The sequence below is a fragment of the Ceratotherium simum genome, chromosome 34, assembly GCF_057802395.1.
Source record: "Ceratotherium simum simum isolate JZ-2026a chromosome 34, ASM5780239v1, whole genome shotgun sequence".
Classification (NCBI taxonomy): domain Eukaryota; kingdom Metazoa; phylum Chordata; class Mammalia; order Perissodactyla; family Rhinocerotidae; genus Ceratotherium; species Ceratotherium simum.
The window spans coordinates 3,951,331-3,969,941 of NC_141933.1; the positions used below are offsets into that span (position 1 = coordinate 3,951,331).

Below are 18,611 nucleotides of genomic sequence, written 5' to 3' on the forward strand. Positions count from 1 at the left end.
AAGCAACACAGCCAAGTGAGGTGTTTCCATGAACAGGTGGAAGGGTATTTGCAGGCAGAATGAGAACAATTCTAGAGGCTCAGTCTCTGACCAGACAACCACACACAAACGCTCGGGGGACAGGAAACCCTTTACATGCGTTAGCAGCTAAGTTATCCGGGGCTGACGAACGTCCAGCCCCGGGGAGACCGCGTGCCTCCCGAGCTGTTGCTCCTGGACAACAGCAGCTCGGACGACAGACACACGTGGGAACGACTGGGGGCAAGGGAGGCACACAGGGGCAGTGCCCCCACTCCACTCCTAGTGGTTACGACCTGTGCTGGAAGCCACCCACCTGGTCCTAACGATTCCTTGCCGGGGTGTCCAGGTCGGCCCTTTTCTTTCTTGCCAAACAAGCGGCCGATAGAGGACTTGATGCCCTTCTTCTTGGGGGCTTTGTGGAGCGAGTCCTGGCTACTGTTGCTACTGCTGGGGTTGCTCACGGGGCCGTCCTGCGAGCCTGTTGAGCTTCAGGGACAGAAATGACGTTTAATAAGTGCCCTCGTCACAACAAAATGTTCCATTCACGTGAACTAGAATACTCCACATTTTTAACACTCGTTCTTCAAACTACACAACAAGCATTTCAAGTCCCTTCCACGCAGATCTTCGGAAACGCATTCTGCGTGAGACACGAAGGCTCCCGGTGACACTGCAACAGAGAACTGTTTCTGACACGCTGACACTGATGTGGAGCTCTCCTTTCAAGAAAGGCTTTCTCTCCAAACCATCGAATGCAGAGAGCACCACTGACCCCACCTCAGGGTCACCTCTCAGCTAGTGAAGATGCTCCCACAAACACTGGAGTTCCATCCTCTCAGCTGCTCCAGCGGCCTCCCTGAGTGGACTAGCCCTGGCCGTGAAATGAGAGCAACGGTAACTAGCTGCGGAGTGGCTGTGAGGACGAACGTGTGTGCCCTCCATTGAGGACTGCCTGGGACAGAACAGAACTCGATACGAGGTAGTCTGAAAGAGGAGCATATTAGTAACAAAACAGTTCTAATGGTCTCCTGCAGGGAAGCACTCAGGGAACGGGTGAGGCTGAGGCGGAACTCTCAACAGGCAGGAGAGCGCGTCCAAGAGGCACTGACTCTCCTGGAGAAGTAACTGCCAGGAACACGTCATGTGCTTGGCAAACGCTCCACCAAGAACAGAAAGAAACTTCTCAAAGTAGTCAATTTGTAGAATCTGAGGAAAGAGTTTTTCTAAAATTGCTGGTATCATTGAACTCCTTTCTTTCTAAACCGACTTTGCCCAAACAGACATTCATCTTCTGCTGGCTCTCACTTCAGCTCCCAGAGCAGCGGCAGACAGCCCAAGAACATCATTTAAATAAACTCAACCGAACTAACCGGTATTTCTTTAAAATCATTGTTCTGACTTTTTTTTTTTTCCCCAAAAAGGTTAACAGATTTCCTAAAGGAGAAAAGTAAAAGACAAGTCTGTTTCTAGATGGGGTTATGGGTACCGAATTGGCCCGTTCCTTACTTTCTTATGTCCCTGATGTCCTCGTGGCTGACCGTATGCAATGCTCCTTTGTGCAGCCTGTCCAATCGAAGGGACCTCGGGGAGGAAGGGGGGGAGGTTTCACATTTTATTGTTGTCTTGTCATCTCGTACCTCTTCTCGGGAAGCTGGCAACTGAGGGGTTGAGATAAGTGTAAAATTAGTTAACAATTGACTGTGACCAAAAAAAAACCACACAGACAGGCTTTAAACTATAAGCATAAACTTATTTGGAAATCCATTAGCTCTGCTTTCTGCCAAGCACAAATAGCCTTGTTTTAGCCTAATGCCATGTTAAAGGACTGTCCTGTTCATAAGAAGCAGAACCGTGGAGCAGAGCCCGACTCTAAGCCTGCGAGCACCAGAATGAGTGGGGAGACCTCAGCAGGACACACGGACGCTCCTCCTCCTGAGCCTCCTGGCAGCCCGAGGGTCTGCCCTCCCTAGGATCCTAGGCCACCACAAGGCCAGCCACCGAAGGGCACAGAGATCTGAACCACGCCCGCAATCTCCTCATTACAAAGCTTGGATGGCATTCACTCTCCCCCACGAGGAGCTGAGGAAGAAAGTGTCGACCTCCTGATGCATTCAAAAGAAACACTAGCTAGGATAGACACCTCTCGGGCAAAACTGTCCAGACCCTTCTGTTTGGGGAGAAAAGAAGAAATAGCTTGTACCATGATCCAGTATCATTTTTAGCAGTGATGAAACTACTGGAACCTATACAACAACAAGTGGAGAAGTGAAAAGGGATCTACATCCTCCACCCCAAACACGTGTCTGTCTTGTATTTCTCAATAACGTTTAGATTGGTGCTATAAACTGAAGTTCTCATATGTGGTTTAAAAGCAATTTGTTCAATATGGGTTTGCTAAAGTAATCCTAGGTTTTCATTAAGAGATGATCTCTTTCAGACTGCCAGTTTTTCTGTCTGTAAGGGAATCTCAGCATGGGAAAGAGCGGGGGAAGTGATTAACCCCATCAGGGTCCTGGCAGGTCTTACTGATAAATTTGGTTCTGCGGTTAAGGCAGGGCTGGATTTCTTGAAACGTGCATGGTAGATGTTTGCATAAACAATAAGACTTCATCAGCCAACTTGTGCTTTTTTTTTTGGTGAGGAAGATTAACCCTGAGCTAACATCTGTTGCCCAATCCTCCTCTTTTTCCTGAGGAAGACTGGCCCTGGGCTAACATCTGTGCCCATACTCCTCCACCTTATATGTGGGACGCCTGCCACAGCATGGCCTGACAGACAGCGCGTAGGTCCGCACCCAGGATCTGAACCCGTGAACCCCTGGCTGCCGAAGTGGGGCGCACAAACTCAAGCACTACGCCACTGGGCCAGCCCCTTACTTGTGCCTTTTTAACAGTATTGTGTAAAGAATATCCATCCACTGCAGCCCCACAGGGGCTCGGTGCAAAGTGGAGCTGTACTCATTTAAGACATCACTTTAAGCCGTAGCTGGATAAATTCTGCGTCCTCTACCAATTTCTAATTACAGCCATTAGATAACCAAAGGCTATAAATGGCTAGGAACTATCCATATAAAACTTAACAGGGACAGATTTCAAATTCAGGTTAAAACAATCACGTATAAAAAACAAAAAACAACAATCCTGGGCCAGCCCAGTGGTGTAGTGGTAGCTCGTGAGTAAGGACGGGCCCTAGTTCAAAGCCCAGTCAACATGGCGAGCCTCTCCTAAGGAGGAGTCGGGCTCACCCCAGCCCGGCCAGCTCTCTCTCTCTGCACTCCTATCGTGAGGTGCACCCCACCCAGGACTGGAGCCCGCCACACTTGTGCCTACATGCTCTTTCAGACTTGACTAGAATGGGAAGCTCCATGAGGTGGGAAGTCATCTCGGCATATGCCAATGATGTGGAGGAGGAAGAGGGCGCCAGTGCTCGGCCCAGGTTGGCTGTGTCTGCACCATGCCTGGCACTCTGCACATACACCTGGTTTCATCCTCCCAACAAGGCCCTCAGAGGAGCCAGGCAGCGAGCTCAACGTTACCACGGGCAACAGGATCGGGCTGTCAGGCATGGACGTGAATCAACAAGCTTCTTCCGCCATTGAGAAAGTCTTGCTACCAAGGAAAATACAAGTCAGCACGACTGAAGGGTGTGCTCTGCACCTCGTTGCTGGTGTAGGCTCCTTATCTCCTTATGGACGGTACACAGACAGCCACAGTCTGCGGCCACCCCGAGGAGCCTGATTCTATCATTGTCTTCACTTAAACAGGAGAGCAAACCAAGGCGCAAAGAGAGCGAGCAGCACACCCAGGTCACAAACCAATCAGTGAACCCGAGTTTCACTGAATCGCCACGCTGCTCTGCGCAGTGGAGGGCTCAGGTGCATTAAGTGGTGAGGTTAGAGGACGGCTGCCTGAGCATCCGAAGGGCGTCCCGGGAGTGCAGGATCAGGCAGGTTTCGGGTGGGGGCGCAGACTATGCACGAGAGCATAAAGGTTACGAGGAACACATTTTGGTCAACAGATCTGTTCCTTAATGCATGTACTTTCTCCAAGCATAGGGAGGCCCAATTCACAATTATCTGTAAGGAGAAGAGGCCCTGACGTCCCACTGTCAAGAATGCTGCAAGGAGATAAGAGAATCTGCAGAGAAGGCAGGACAGCTGGGGAAGTGGCTACATCCAGGTTTTGAAAACAGACCAATCCGAACTGCCGTGTTCCCGACTATGCGACTTTGGGCACAGTGTGTGACCTCTCTGAGCCTCCGTTACCATATCTGTACATGGGATAACAACAGTAACCTGTATACTTGTAACCTGTAACCCCAATAACAACAGGGATGTGCATGAGGATGAGGTAACAGAGGCATAAAGCACTCTGCACAGTGCCTGGCATACAGTAAGAGCTTACTAATGCCGCTAGCCATGCTTGTTAAAACTAGTTTTTCCCAAAACTAAAATCTGTGGCTCTATATCAATAATTTCTCATTTTTAAAAATGCTATATGTATTATAAATAAGCATGCAATCATTAGAAGGCAAATAAGTGGGAGAAAGGCAAATCCTTATGATTGTCCCAGTGTTCTATGCAAACCACCTGTGACCCATCTCCCAGAGAACAATCGTCATTTGTGACGTGCCGGGTGAGTGTCAACACATCCATTAAAACATCAATGATTCATCAAGACACAGCCTCACAGTGTTCATTCATGGAAAATGACAGGTACTCTTCAATACTTCACAGAGAAACAAAGGCATGTTAAGTTACTAAATATTTTACCTTTCTACGATGTTTCCTTAAATCACTAGGCTGACAGACGCATGCAAAGAAATGAAGAGAAACCAGATTTACTGCATACTCTGAAGTTAAAAATTCAAGGATCAGTACAGCAAATATATTAAAAAGAGAATGACAGGACACATATAAGTGAGATAAGATTTAGAGACAATGTAACTTGAAATAGAACATTTTTTCACCACAAAATTTAAATAGTAAGTTATTCAAGATTTACTAGAGAAACACTAAAAATTATTACTCAGGGAGATAAAATTCTATTACACGATTTATTAAAATATGGCATTCTATTTAACAAAGGGCCCTAACAGTTGTCTATTCTAAGCCAAACTTCTCCATATCTTAGTCTTCCCCTAACGAAACACACTTTATACTTTAAAATATCAATCTAATCGATGAGGAAGTTACTGCAAGACCTACTATAAAACTGAACAAACTTACAATCAGTTAATCACCTGTTGGTCGTTAATATAAAATTCTTACCCAGAATTTGATTTAAAATTTCTCAAAAATAAATTTATTGATTAAAGCAGGGTACCCTGTGAAAATAGGTAGGAATAAAAGCTAGCATAATAGCAGGTGGAATCTTTACATTCTATGATTCCTATAAAATATTTTAATTTAAAAAAGTTTATTAAAGGCATTAATTGTGCATGTTCAATAAGTTGATGAGATTTAGTCTTTTTTTTTTTTTTTTTTTTTAAAGATTTTATTTATTTTTTGCCCCCAAAGCCCCAGTAGATAGTTGTATGTCACAGCTGCACACCCTTCTAGTTGCTGTATGTGGGACTCGGCCTCAGGATGGACAGAGAAGTGGTGCCTCGATGCGCACCCGGGATCCGAACCCGGGCCGCCAGCATCGCAGCGCGCGCACTTAACCACCAAGCCACAGGGCCGGCCCAAGAGATTTAGTCTTGAATACAAGCATCAAAACAAAAAAGCATGCTTGTGTCAATTTTCCAATAATTCTACACTTAGTGGATTATTTCTTTATATAAAAAACATTGATGAATTACACATATCCTACATAGTGTGAGTAGAAACACGCTGATCCATCTATATCATGCCTGTATCCACATCTATTATACAGTGAAACGCTAATAAAAAATTATTGCTACTGAGGGAAAAAAACACTCTTTAATGAGAAATGAAGATAAAGCAGAAACCCCACTAACGAGCCCCAATCGACCACAGACACGCTACGGATCACACCGTGGCTGTTCCCTGAGCACAGTGTGGAGACGGTGTCACAGCCCGGGGAGGAGAGGGGAGGGCAGCTGGATCAACACACCACAGCCCGGGGGGCGGGGGTAGGGGCTGAGGTCTGGATTAACAGTGATAAAACAAACAAAAGGATGATACAGGACATCAAAACCAAACAAGGAAGCAGACACACTGTCAGCCAGCATACAGAACTATAAAAACAAGGGAAAAAAAAAACAGAACTGTTTTTACAAATTCTCTGAAAGGAAATAAGCATGAAACCACACATGAAATGGTCAGAGAGTTTAAAATATTAGCTAATTAGCTAACGATGTAAATTATAAAAATAGTACATCAAAACACTGCAAAATGGACTAGTCACCACTTCATATGCCACTAAAATGATCTGTGGTTGATTTAATTATATGCTGGCTAACAATGCAACTAAAAACGAAAATGGATGGTAAGAGAAGAAATGATAATAGAAGTGCAGTGAGAAAGCAGAATGTCGTCAACACAATTTCATGCACTCACAAAACCTAAACTAAGTACATGAGGAAGTCATAAAATATTCTTTAGAGCTGCACGTTGTCACCAAAAATCATAAGGTCCCTGCACTTCTAGATGCTGAACAGTAAAGCAGCCCGTCTGCCTCCCTGGGAATCCAAGAAGCAACACGGCTTTAACTGACATGGTCCTGGGGTCACGTGCAGACCTGCTGTTCAGCGCCTCGCCGAGGGCAGTATTAAGAGGACCGATTTAGCTTTTGTTTCGTTTTTTTTGGACTGCATGTCCTGTACCCTCCAGTCAGTCATCCCTGACATAAAGGACAGCCGTGACTCTGCACATTTTCCTACATGCTGTGATGGCTGCTATATTTACTTTTGTGAAAGTGCCTACTCCTAGAAAACAAAAATATTCCCCCTTCTCGCTGCTGTACCCAGCACAGCTGCCCATGCCCAAAGTTACAAACACAACTTCTCATGAGTTCAGGATGATATGCTCAACTGGTCATCCAAATATTAAAATTAATTTGTCTCTGTGCTATTGAATGATTAAATACTAGCTGCTTTTAAAACTCTTGAACCTCTGAGCATAACAAATGTACCTGATTTTCTTCTGCGTTAAAACAAAAAAAGCACATTCCTGGTGTCCAAGACTTAAATCAGGTGTGCTGGGGGTGAGGGGAGAAACAACAAATACTTACTAGAGTCATGATACCTAGTCTGTCCACTTCCCGAGCTGGACTGTGCGGAATCCTTCGTGGGGTGGACCGGCCGCTGTTTGGAGGAGAGGAGCCAGCAAGCGAGGAAGCAGGATAGGGGGGAATGGAGCTCATTGATCTAAAACGACCAAGATTGTCTAAACTTCCACTGCCAACTCGACTCTCAATCTCCTCCGCCCGCTGCTCTGTGTTTTCCTTTTCTTCTTGTATCAACCTAAAAAAAAATAAAACAGATCACCCTTCCTTTATTAGCAAACAGATTAGTGCGTTTGGATAAAAAAATCTGTGCTTGTACTGTAAGTTAACTCCAATAATGGTTGCTCAAACAATTAACACTTCGGCAAAAATGTTCTACTTTTTCTCTCTTTTAACACACTCAGTTTTAGAACAACACAAAGTAAATCTTCCACTGAGTCTTGTAAAGTCGTTTCTGACCACTCATGTTTTATTTTACTTATGTACACTACAAGTCTGAAGGGGGCTGGCTGGCAACTCTCTTACTGCACGATGAGACATTTGAATTTTACAGCTCTGACATGCCCTCTTCTCAGAGCACAGCTGCATATTTATCTATCAATTTTTTCAACTGGAAACTGGGAACTCTGATTTAAGCAAAAAATCAATGCACAAAGCAATTAGGAGTTTCTAAACACTTAAGCCTGTAGACTAGATGAAAATGATTTTTTTAAAGGTTAATTTGAACAAAAGCATTATTTGATAGAATTCTCCACCAGCCTCATCTGAATTTCTGAGTTCCTGTCAACCACGCTGCATTAATTTGGAATTCAAGACTAAAGCTCTTCTCTCCTAACGTACAGCGGATGAACAAACAGCAGTTTTAATATCTGACCATGCAAATCATTGTTCTAATATTAAATTAGTAGTAACCTTGCAGTAACTTTTCCAGTTCAAAGTTCTACTTATATACCCTGAAAGTATTTTTTTGTTATTAATAACAAGTCAGTGCATAGAATTTACCATTCAGATCAGGTCAACTTGCCGCTTGAAGAAAAATGTTTTACTTAGCAATACACTGTAAAAAATAAAAGCTGACATTTATAATCCTTTCATATTTCCCATAGGGATGGGGAAAGACAACCTTTCAGAGCTCCTCCGTGTTGAAACACAGCACACGAAAGGCCAGTTTATAAAGTCAAAACTGCAGGCGGCACAGCCTCCTTTCTCCTTCAGAGCCTAGCGCTCTTTTTGATCTTATTCTGCTCACCTTTCTTCTCTCCCTCCGGCTCTCTGCAGGCAGGAAGGGGCACTTCTGTCTGTGTTAACTTTACAACAACAAAATGTGGACAGCAACTCTACCCAGACCCACTGCAGGGTCACTGGTACACAGCTGGTTTTCGTGTGGCTCCAGGCCCAGATGGGGGTGCATCAGGCCTGACATGGGGCAGACGCAGGGCACCTGGTCACGCTGCTGCTCCCCAGGCCTAAGGCCCGTCACCACTGCAGGGGCCAAGCTTTGGATTCAAGCCCACGTCAGCCCACTATTTTGTAAATTTACTATTATAACTGCTAAAAGAGGTTTCTAAAGAAAACAACTTTAAAATATTGATGAGATTAAGAAGATTCAAACACACATCCCTTGACCACTACCTTACAATGAACCAATTTTCACGTTATATAAATTTAACATAGCAAAACGCAAGTATGAATGGGAATTTGCCAATCTGAAAACCTCAGCTTTTCTGTCGCAGGTGGCTGTGTGACACACACCTGAAAATGTGAGGCTCTAAGAGACACACAGAGGGCCCTCCTCACTGCTGGAGGATGCACGAGCAGCAGGCGGATGCCTCGCCAGCTCCCTGGCCCCTCTCGGGGCTCACAGTCCGGGGACCCTCAGGCTGGAAGGGGTGGTAAGTGGCTCTCCCTCCCTCCCGCACACTTCACCTCCGCTTGCCAGTGGACTGAGCTCTGGCATTTCTCCTGATGAGTCATCTGCCCTCTGGCACCGCCATGAAAGGAACCCTGCTTCTCACCCATATGGGCGCCAGGCCAGTCATCTCCTCCCAACTCTCTGTGGTGCCCTGCCCCACGCCACATCTTCCCTCTGCACTCTGGAGCAGGAGGCCTCCTCTGATGCGTTCTCAGCTCTCTGCACCCCGGCCGTCTCCGGAACCTGGCCTAGGGTCCAGAGAGCGTCACAGGTTGACACTGAGCTCCCTGCAGTGCTCTCTAGCTGTGTCGTCAGCTTTGTGGGGAACGGACTGAACACCTTTCACCCTTCCGCACGATTTTACACGAGTGTGCCGATGCCACAGTTATGGAGAGAACGCCCTGATTAACTCAACTTCATAGTTGAGGGCAATCTCAGAACTTAAAATTCTTCAAACAAAACTGAAGTAAGTTTTATTACTATGGATCATTTAGAATACGTTCACAGTATCTGTTCCAGACTTTTCTAAGTGGAAGACAATCCTGAGAGACACTCATGTTCCTGTGGTGCTGTGTACAATCCCGCGTACCTGATCTCCTTGTTGATGGCATCTAGCTGCTCCTGAAGCATCATGGCCAGCGTCTGGGCATCTGCCTGCCCACTGGGTGACAAGAGACCAGCTGAGCTGAAGATCGTATCCCTGTCGTCTTCACCATCAGACACGTCAACATCACTCTCGAAGGCCTGCGCTACATTTGCCAGGACACTAGCTTGCTGGGCACGTTCCCAATCCTGTTCATTAAGAGTCTGTACCTGTAAACAAGAAAACCAAACCTCAGCAAAGATGGAAAATCACCACCACAGTTACAGCAACTTAACATAAACCTATCAGAAACTGACAAAATATTTCAATGGAAGCTCAAAAGATTTTGGAAAAATGGGTCATGCTTGTAAGCTGCCGACACGTATTAAGCAGGCAATAATGGAGGATAACCTATTACTTAGACTGCCTGGTAACGTTCATGTCTTACTGTGGACACGAGGCATTTCTAGGACCTTATTCACAGTGGTGAGATGACCGCGTCAGAAACGAAAACTGAAAATTAAAACAAGACATCGTGGCACAGTCAGCCATGCTAATGGGAAGTAAAAAAAATTCATTCGATCCACAGCAGCTGGGGTCACCTCAGTTGCCACACCATTGTACTGGTGTTATCAAGAAACACATAACTCACTGGCGTTTCCCAACCTTCCCTCCTCCGAGGCCAGTACAAACAAGCACGGACAAAAGCAGAAAGGGGCAGCAGAACGAGAGACAGCAGGGCAAGCCCTGGGATGCGCTTGTCTCAGCATCCGAGGAACAGCGAGCTGGTGGACCATGTTTTCTAGAGAACTGTGGCTCATGGAGAAAAGGCACCTCTGTGCTGAGCCCAAACCCTCTTCTGTGTGATGGAAGTGCAGTGTTTGTAATCAGAACACGGACGGAGAAGGTGTGCGCGTGGGGCCTGTGTGATCCCCTCCCATGTGGCTGTTTCAGCCTTCTCTCCAAACCTCCATCTCTTCCTCTTCCAGTCTCACTCTCAGTCCAGGGTCCTGCTTCCCATTTCACTGACATGGCATCAGAACAATCACAGGACTCTAGAGGCCCCGTTGGCTTGTCTCCCCGTCACCCGGGCCTGTACCCACGCACTCCGTCTTCCCTCCTGAGATCCGAGATCGTGGCCGGGCACCTGTGCCCCCGCCCAGGCCAGCCCTGCCTCTGGGCACGAGTCCCACCCCTACAGCTGACTCCAGGATCTCCTGCCCCCATTCCTCCCTCTCTCGGGATAATCAATTCTCTACTGGCTCGTTCCCATCAGCCTAAGAATGTTTTCTCCCTTGTTCCTCGTTAAAATACTACAACAGAGACCACAGAACTTATACGCCATGTCTCCTTCCAGCTACCACTGCATTTCTGTTCCCGATCAGAGTAAAAGTCCTCCAGACCCGCCTCTACTCTGTCTCCACTTCCTTTCCTCCTGGTCTCTAGAACTTGCTGCAAGCAGGCTATACCACCTCCCCTCCAGCAGAGCCGCTCTAGGGTCCATGGCACCCCACATTACTAAGTCCACTGCCGTCCTCCACCTCCACCTCATCTGGCCCATCAGCAGGACCAGGCATGCTGTTCTCCCCTCTTCCCTGAGCATCTCACTCACTCGGCTCCAGGCCCCACCCTCTCTGGGTTTCCGCTTACCTCACTTCTCACTCCTTAGTCTCCTGCGGGTCCCTTCTCAATCTTCCCAACCTCTGGATTTTGGAGTGCCCCATGGCTCTATCCTTGAACCTCATCTCTATCAACAGGTACCCACTTGGGAGTTTATCTTGTCCTACGCCTTTAAATACCAACTGTATGTTCATGACCCCTAAATCTTTATCTTGAGACTTCTCTCCTGGGTTCCAAGCTGGAATATCCAACTGCCTACCTGACACGTCTGCCTGGACACTGGATAGGGCTGTCAACCTGATCGGGGCCAAGGCTCAACTCCTAGACTCCCCTGCCCTGCAGTCTTCCTTATCTCAGGAGACAGCCTCCAGCCTTCAGCTGCTCAAGCCCAAGCCTTCGGGGTCCTGACTCGGCTTTCTCTCACAATCTATATTCAACCCATCAGCACATTTTGTTGGCACGTCCTTATAACATCTCCAGATGGTTCCTTCTCTTCCCTCCTGGGTCTCAGCTCAAACGTCACCATCCTGGGGAGACCTCCCTGGCCACATCATCTACCATGATCCTCCCCTCCTCATTCCACAGTTTGGGGTACCCTGGGTCTCCTTCCCCTGCTTATTATTATTGGACACACTGTGGTGGTTTAAAGATACGTCCACAAATTCCCTAATACTCCTCCACGCCCCACCCCCTGGAGTACAGGCAGGACTTGATCACTCACTGATGAACAGAGAGCCGTGGAAGCGAAGGTGTCTGGATTCCGAGACTAGGGCGAAAGAGCTGGGGCCTTCTTGCTCTCTCTCAGAATGAGCTCTGAGGAAAGCCGGCCGCCATGCTGTGAGGACACTCAAGCAGCCCATGGAGAGGTCCACCTTGCAAGGAAGAGCCAGGCGAGTGAGCCTGGAAATGCACCCTCCAGCCCCCTGAGCATTCTGATGGCTGCAACCTCAGGAGAACCTGAGCCAGAATCATCCTCCTAACAGGCTCCTAAGTTCACAGAAACCGTGAACGAGTAAGTATTCCTGGTTTTAGGTCACTCAGCTTTATAGCAGCTTGTTACCACAGTGACAGGTAATTAATACACAGACCATATTTTACTTCTCAGGCACCGCTCTCTCTCCTCACTAGAATGTGCATGCTGGGGGTACAGGCATCTTTTCTGTTTTTATTCACTGCTGGAGCCATAGGTCTATAATCATTCCTGGCCCAAACCAGGTGTTCATTGAATATGGGTGCTCAAAATACAGAGAAGTATATAAAAATATATGCTGTTAAACAGACAAACGTATGAAGGTATTTAAATTTCCACATGTGAATTCTTTTCACTAAAAGATGACGGATGCATGTATTCACTTACCCTTAACTACTACTTCAAAACTGTACTAGTTAGCATTGTGCTATGCTTAAGAGGTCGTATTTTATCAGAATTTGTTCTTTTAAAAAAAAAAAAGCATGCTCTAAAAGTAAACTCTTAGCCAGAAAAGGGAAAATGGGCGGAGGAGAAGAGAGAACGTGACCTATCAACATTTGAACCCCCAAACAGTCTCACAATCACAGGACAAACAGGAGACTTTTACACAGGCCGGCGTCTCACTCGAGCCGGCCGAGGACGAGGCCTTGCCTTGGACGGCTCATCTCGCAGGGCTGCCAGACGGCCTTTCTGGGGGCGCCGCAACACGGCACTGCCGCTGTAGGAGTCTGTGGGACCGTCTGCCACAGGGAACCTGAAATCTGGGACACTGCCCAAGTGGGGTCGGCTGAAACATGGAAAAAAAGGTCGTTATTAGATAAGAAAAGTGAACTAACTTTGTTAGTCAAGCCAAAACCTGTCAATTTGGAAAATAACTTCACAGAAAAAGGTCTCCATAGAGGGCACGTCTCTCTTTGCTCCTGCCAGCATTTAGTCTTTCGGCCCCTGCAGGTGGGAAACCTTCAGGAAAACCAATGCCGCCGCCACCGACACGGAGATAAGAGGACGGAGTCCAGCTGTCTGGGCTCTGGAGAAGGATCTGTAATCCGTCTCAGAGCCCCCTCAGGCGGGTGGCTCAGCCCCGCCTCTGCTCTATGCTTCCCTGACTGGCCAGGAAGCACACCTATTCCTCACTTCCAGCTTCAACCGTCATTCTCCCATTAGTGCCAAGATCCAGTGTGAGGCTCACGGACCACAGGTACTCCTCTAGCTGTTCAACACTGTCTAAAGCGCTACTAACAGGCACCTTAGAGGAACCAGCTGCAGAAGCCCAAACACAGCTTGGCGCTGATATGAACAGGATTTGCAGCTTGCTTTGGTGTTTCTGAATCAAAAGTACAGATCTGTGTGCAATTAGATTAACAGACAATCAACACCGTGGCTGGAAAACACCAGGACAGGCAGGTGGGGCCCTGAGCACCTACGAGGGAGCCGTTGAGGTGAGCCATTAGAAAAGGCCCTGACGAGGAACTGGTGAGCAGAGGCTAAGGAGCATGCTGCCTAGCCCCAGTGCCCAGCCTTCACCACGGGCACACCAGCCACACCTCAGTCCTGGCCGGCAGTCTAGTAACTCCTTGTTCTCGGGAAAGAAGGTGGCTGCCCTCATTTTCAGAAGTCCTTAAGATCTGAGGAGATACAGTACACTCATCTGATTAAAGCCAATTAAACAGGGGACCCCTCTCGCCTCCCCACCCCATCGTGGACGGGGCCAGTGTGACATGCCAACTCATCTACTTTTGGTTCACACACCTCTCCATATTTTTTTAAAGAAATGTCTTCTTGAAGTGTTACATGAGATTTGTTACTTGTTTTAAGATATCCAAATCCGGAATTCCCCTTTGAGCACAACCATCTTTTTACTTCCTCTATCCCTCACTCCTAATGAAGTTGCTCACTCTTTCTCAGTGCGATTTCTAGCCTGAGCGCTTTGGGTCATGAGACAGTTCAAAGTCAGATGAAAGCGATGCACACACGAAATCCTGCGTCTAACTCTGGAGGGTTCGTGGATCCTCTGACGCACACACGAAATCCTGAGTGTAATTCTGGGTGGTTCGTGAATCCTCTGATGCACACACGAAATCCTGCGTGTAATTCTGGGTGGTTCATGCATCCTCTGCAGTCTACAAGTGCCTCCTAGTTGTGAGACCCTTTTCCAGGCTTACCTTCCTCCCCACCCTGCCGCCACCCTGCAGCCAATCACCTCCCCAAGCTCTTTTCTACAAGCCCAATCTATTTATGGAGGCCCGTCCATCACCCTTCTCCTCTCCTCTGTCTAGGCTATCTTTTCTGGTGGAGAGATCACAAAAACAAGATGACCGATTTCACCGTAGAGTCATGCCAAGTGATCTGAGCCCGCCCTGCCTGCTAGGCACCTTCTCATCCATCCCCACCCAAGGCCCCGTCCCACGCTGACTGCGATTTGTCTTCCCCCATTTCCACAGCTCCCAACAACCTCTCTTCTAAGCCATCTGACATGCCATCTTTAGATCTGCCTCCCTGAGACAAACCCCTCTCCTCTGCACCCAGCCTCTCCTGCCCACTGTCTTCACACCACACAGCCACTGTGCCCTTGGCCATCCCTCCTGCCACCTCTGCACTACTAGAGCAAAGAGCCCCTTTCTCTCCTCATCTTTCACTTTTAATATCACACCTGGGACGGGCAAACATGCCTGATGTCTCCATCGTAAAAACTGCCCCGAGCCTGGCCACCCCTTCAAGTTCCCACACCAGCTCCCTTCCCTTCATGACTCAAACTTCCAAAAGAGTAACAATACACACTACGTCCCCTTCCCCTTCATCCACGTACCCGCGCAATCCTCCTCAAACACACATCCTCTTTAATTCCTTGAGGGTGGGTCTGCCCCTCGCGCACTGACAACACTAGCCTTTCCCATCGAGGATCTTAATCAGCAAATGAGATGGTCTTCTGCCCTGCTGGTCCTCCACGTTTCCCTCTCCGTGAGCACATACACTCTCCTTCATGAGACTCTACCTTCCCGTGGTTGTGGCGCCAGGCAGAGTTTCTGGCCCTGCCTCTCTGTGACTCTGTCGTCTTCTCCCCTATGTTCTAGGAGTAGGTTTGGTGGGGACAGCCACAAGATCCCCTAAACTTTCATGATATCGTAAATCTGCAAATGCAGGAGTCTCTGTACAGGTTCAGAGCTCTCTCCTAAATCAGGTTTCAAGCAGGAGCCTATTTCCCGTAGTCTGACGAATGTCACTGGTTAACCACTTCAATAACTTTTGCTAAAGTTTAACTCTCACTTGATGACCATTTTCTACAAAGAAGCAGAAGTACCTACAGGAGAATTACTGCCTCTACAACCATGAGTAAGAAAAAAATCAGGATGCTGGGCAACTTGGCAGATTCATTCACAAGCCAGGGGATTCACTCCCACAGCAGCCAACTCAAAGTCATGTCTCAACAGACTCAAAAATGCCTACATGTCATTAACCCTCAGAGTTTCTTAAAAAACATGAAAAACTGCAAGTGCTGTACTAAACACATGAATGTCAAGGCACCCTCACAACTCCAGCAGTGCAGGCACTCTGCGGCGCTCTCTTCGTCCTCGTGGATGCGACTGTCACTCCCAGGTGGATGGGGCTGCATCTGGCATCTTGGGCTCTGTCCTCCTATCCCTGTACCGTCACTCTCATACTCTGTCAGGTCCCTCACATTAATATACCCAAATATCAACCAATCATTCTTCGCCCCAAACCTTCTCCTGTGGTTTTGAGTTCTGCCAATGATGTGACTACCACCCTCTCAGGTACCAGAATCTAACCTCTGGAACGATGTTTTACTCTTCCCTCTTGCTGCTACTAATCTACAGGCTCCCTGAGGTCAGACCACGCACTATACCCAGTTAACTGCCCACGGGGCCAAGGACATGCCCTTGTACACACAGCAGGTGCTGAAACATATCTGTGAACGGGTGACTGTCATACCCGTGGTGAAGGGACGCGCCTCTCAGCCTCGTCTGGTCTAGTTCAGCCCTCAATGCTTCGATGTCCAGCACGAGCTGATCCTACAAAACAGCAAATGGCATCCATTGCAGCTGTCTCTTTAAGAATTTAAAATTATTCGCATCAAATGTGCTTAAATGTTGAACATAATCATAACAGGTTAAATTAGCAGTTATAAATACCAAACATTTTAATTCTGAGAAAGTTTTCTCCAAGAGTCTTACAGTAAACATAAACACTTAGAGCAGCAAATTAACTTTATAAACCCTAAAGAATAAAAAGTTATGTCTTAGTCAAAGAGAAGTTTTTAGAGGATAAACACCAAGCCGTTAACAACGATTAATTCTGCAGAGACGTGGGAGGGGGGAGGTGAACAATATTGACTTTCTACTGCACGTACGCCTCTGTATGGTCTTTAGTTGTCTTGCATCGAGCACTCATTCATTCATTCATTCATGCATCATTTGTCCATTTGTATGTGCAGCCTCATTTCTGTACACAGCAAAATAATAAGTAAAACTGACAGAAAACTTTTTAAGTCACCCTATAACCTTCTAGATCTGTGCTGTCCCACAGCAGCCACTTGCCACACGTGGCTAGTGAGCACCTGAAACAGGGCTGGTCCAAACTGAGATGTGCTGTAACTACAGACCACACGGTGATTTCAAAGACTTACTATGAAAAAAAGAATGTAAAGTACCTCATTAATTTTTATATTAATGACATAAAATAATATTTGACTATATTAGGTTAAATAAAATTACTTTCACCTGTTTCTAATTACTGTTTAAATGTGGCTACTAGAAAATTTTAGATTATACATGTGGCTCATATTATATTTCTGTTGCACAGCACTGTTCTAGATAAAAGGTTTATGCTAACGTTTTAGCTTTCAAATGAACCCAGAAAGGACTCAGAATTCTGAACCATACATGTTACCAGACTCAAAATCCATCTAAAATACAGGTGCATTCAATGTACAAATCTAGGAGTGTTATGAATCTTAGAGCAGCGGACTAGCCGTAAAGTCAGCTTAACTCAACTTCACCAAACATCTGTAGCAGTTATAAGAACAATGAACTCACCTCAATTCTAAACAATTTAGAGATTTAAGTACCTTATCATGTTGCGTTTCTTCTAACTGCTTTTTTGCATTTTCAACTTCTCGTAATAGAGAATTCTGAAAAAGACAGAGAGTCCTTTAGTGTTGATTCCTTTTTCATTTTTGTGAGGAAGATCAGCCCTGAGCTAACATCTGATGCTGATCCTCCTCTTTTTGCTGAGGAAGACTGGCCCTGGGCTAACATCCGTGCCCATCTTCCTCTACTTTATATGGGACGCCGGCACAGCATGGCTGGACAAGCAGTGTGTCGGTGCACGCCCAGGATCCGAACCGGCGGACCCCGGGCCGCCGCAGTGGAGTGCGCACACTTAACCGCTTGCGCCACCGGGCCGGCCCCTAGTGTTGATTCTTGAAAACGTTCCACGTAATACAGTATGGCTACATCTCTGTTTAAAACAATAAAGTACCACACACAAACGCACTCATGAGCAGTATCACAGAGTGAAATGCAGCAGCGGGGCCAACACAACTTCTAAGGACAATGTGTACACACACAATCAACTTCTTCACTGGTCGCTTTTTGAAATGTAAGTAGGTCAAGTTCATGGTTTAAGTTTATTTTAATCAGTTAAACTGGTTTATAGTAGCTTTTAGGTTTTACAATTCATTGGTCATTTGGGAAACCTGACCTAAGTTTCAAACGTATAATTTAAACCTAAGATAAAAATATTCCTCCCTTAAGGTTGGCCCGCTGATGGAGGAAGTGAGGTACGGACCCTGTGTGGGCCCTAGTAACGCACTGCCTAATGGGTTCTGTGTAAAATAAAGGTCGCGTAAGGAGTAGCAATCACTGGTCTCTCTCAAATGAGCAGGACCCCAGGGCCAACCTCAGGGGAGACTCTGGGCCTCATCTGTGGGGACACCGGTGCAGTGAGCACAGGCTGCATCAAGTCTGAATCCAACTATCGCCATCAGAGCTTCCCTGATACAGATTCTAGGATTCTCCTTCAGTCTGCTTACAGCTCAAGTATTTCCATAATGAGAGGGGCAGGCGCCTGGGCTCAGACATTTTCCATACCAAATGAAGAGAGAGAAGGCAGGAGTTGGAATATGAGAACGTTTGTTTTTAGTTCATTAAAGCCTTTATATTATACCATTCTCCTACACTGTTATGTTTTTATATGAGACAGAAATTAACTTCCAACACAAGAGCAACAAAGGGGTGAGCGTTGCGCCTAGAAAAAGATTCCAGCGCAGGGGCTGGAGACCAGGGCCTGTCAGCCAAA

The 18,611-nt window shown here is 46.8% G+C and overlaps 1 protein-coding gene across 4 annotated transcripts in view; it reads right to left on the reverse strand.

Annotated features, from left to right (window-relative positions):
• The window catches only part of PPFIA1 (PPFI scaffold protein A1), a 95,428-nt gene that overhangs the window by 23,349 nt on the left and 53,468 nt on the right, over window positions 1–18,611 (reverse strand). For 3 of the 4 annotated variants that reach the window (XR_015549698.1, XM_087422501.1, XM_087422500.1), the window contains exons 12-18: window positions 17,380–17,442; window positions 16,245–16,324; window positions 12,948–13,083; window positions 9,713–9,936; window positions 7,218–7,449; window positions 1,528–1,679; window positions 335–507 (exon numbers count right to left, since the gene is read on the reverse strand). Coding sequence is in view for 3 of the 4 variants with exons in the window: in XM_087422501.1 (XP_087278627.1) it covers window positions 335–507; window positions 1,528–1,679; window positions 7,218–7,449; window positions 9,713–9,936; window positions 12,948–13,083; window positions 16,245–16,324; window positions 17,380–17,442 (1,060 nt within the window). In the remaining variant the exon portion in view is untranslated. Of the gene's footprint in view, window positions 1–334; window positions 508–1,527; window positions 1,680–4,792; window positions 4,823–7,217; window positions 7,450–9,712; window positions 9,937–12,947; window positions 13,084–16,244; window positions 16,325–17,379; window positions 17,443–18,611 lie in introns of all 4 variants that reach the window. The other variant, XM_087422502.1, reaches the window with a different exon arrangement.